This window comes from Penaeus monodon, chromosome 32, assembly GCF_015228065.2.
Source record: "Penaeus monodon isolate SGIC_2016 chromosome 32, NSTDA_Pmon_1, whole genome shotgun sequence".
Lineage (NCBI taxonomy): Eukaryota > Metazoa > Arthropoda > Malacostraca > Decapoda > Penaeidae > Penaeus > Penaeus monodon.
The window spans coordinates 7,337,124-7,337,779 of NC_051417.1; the positions used below are offsets into that span (position 1 = coordinate 7,337,124).

General features: G+C 36.0%; 1 protein-coding gene across 1 annotated transcript in view; it reads left to right on the top strand.

Annotated features, from left to right (window-relative positions):
- The window catches only part of LOC119593408 (endothelial zinc finger protein induced by tumor necrosis factor alpha-like), a 10,596-nt gene that overhangs the window by 6,296 nt on the left and 3,644 nt on the right, over positions 1 to 656 (top strand). The window contains exon 9 of the mRNA XM_037942337.1: positions 397 to 604. Within this exon, the coding sequence (XP_037798265.1) occupies positions 397 to 604 (208 nt within the window). The remainder of the gene's footprint in view (positions 1 to 396; positions 605 to 656) is intronic.

Genomic DNA, 656 nt, shown 5'->3' on the forward strand with positions numbered 1-656 from the left:
GGAAAGAAGGGACTTGTTTCTTCTTCATTGTATGTAAAATTTAAGGTCATGGTACTTGTCTTCTGTTAGTTTTATATCACTGTAAAAAAGTTGATTTCTTTTAGAAATATCGTGAGAAGACACATTTTCTTTGGGCTTGGTGTCTTTGAAGAACATATATGGAAAATCATTGCTCTAGTTTCATGAAACAGAGTTCAGTAATAGACTCAGTTGTTTATTGAAATTTTATGAATACCCAACCAAACCTAACGTGCCTTTGACAGGATGTTAATATAAAGGATTCCCTAAAAGACCACTGTATCATACATTGTTTTGATATAACCAAGTTTAGGGAAGACCATATGAAGATAAGAAATGATATCAAACTTACTTTTTCCATTTCCATTTCAACCACAGAGATGAGAAATGCTTTGTGTGTGACGAGTGTGGCAAATCATTCCAAAGACGGACCTCTCTGCAGAAGCACTCAATCAACTGGCATGAGTCAAGCAGTGCAGTGGGTCCCTTTAAGTGTGAATTGTGTCCCAAGAAGTTCATACGTAGAATTTATCTAACAAACCATAAGCTTAGGATGCACGGACTGGACAAGAAGTTTCTCTGTCAGGTAATGTATCCTCTTTTTCTCTACGTATTTATCGCTTAGTATTTCCTATTCC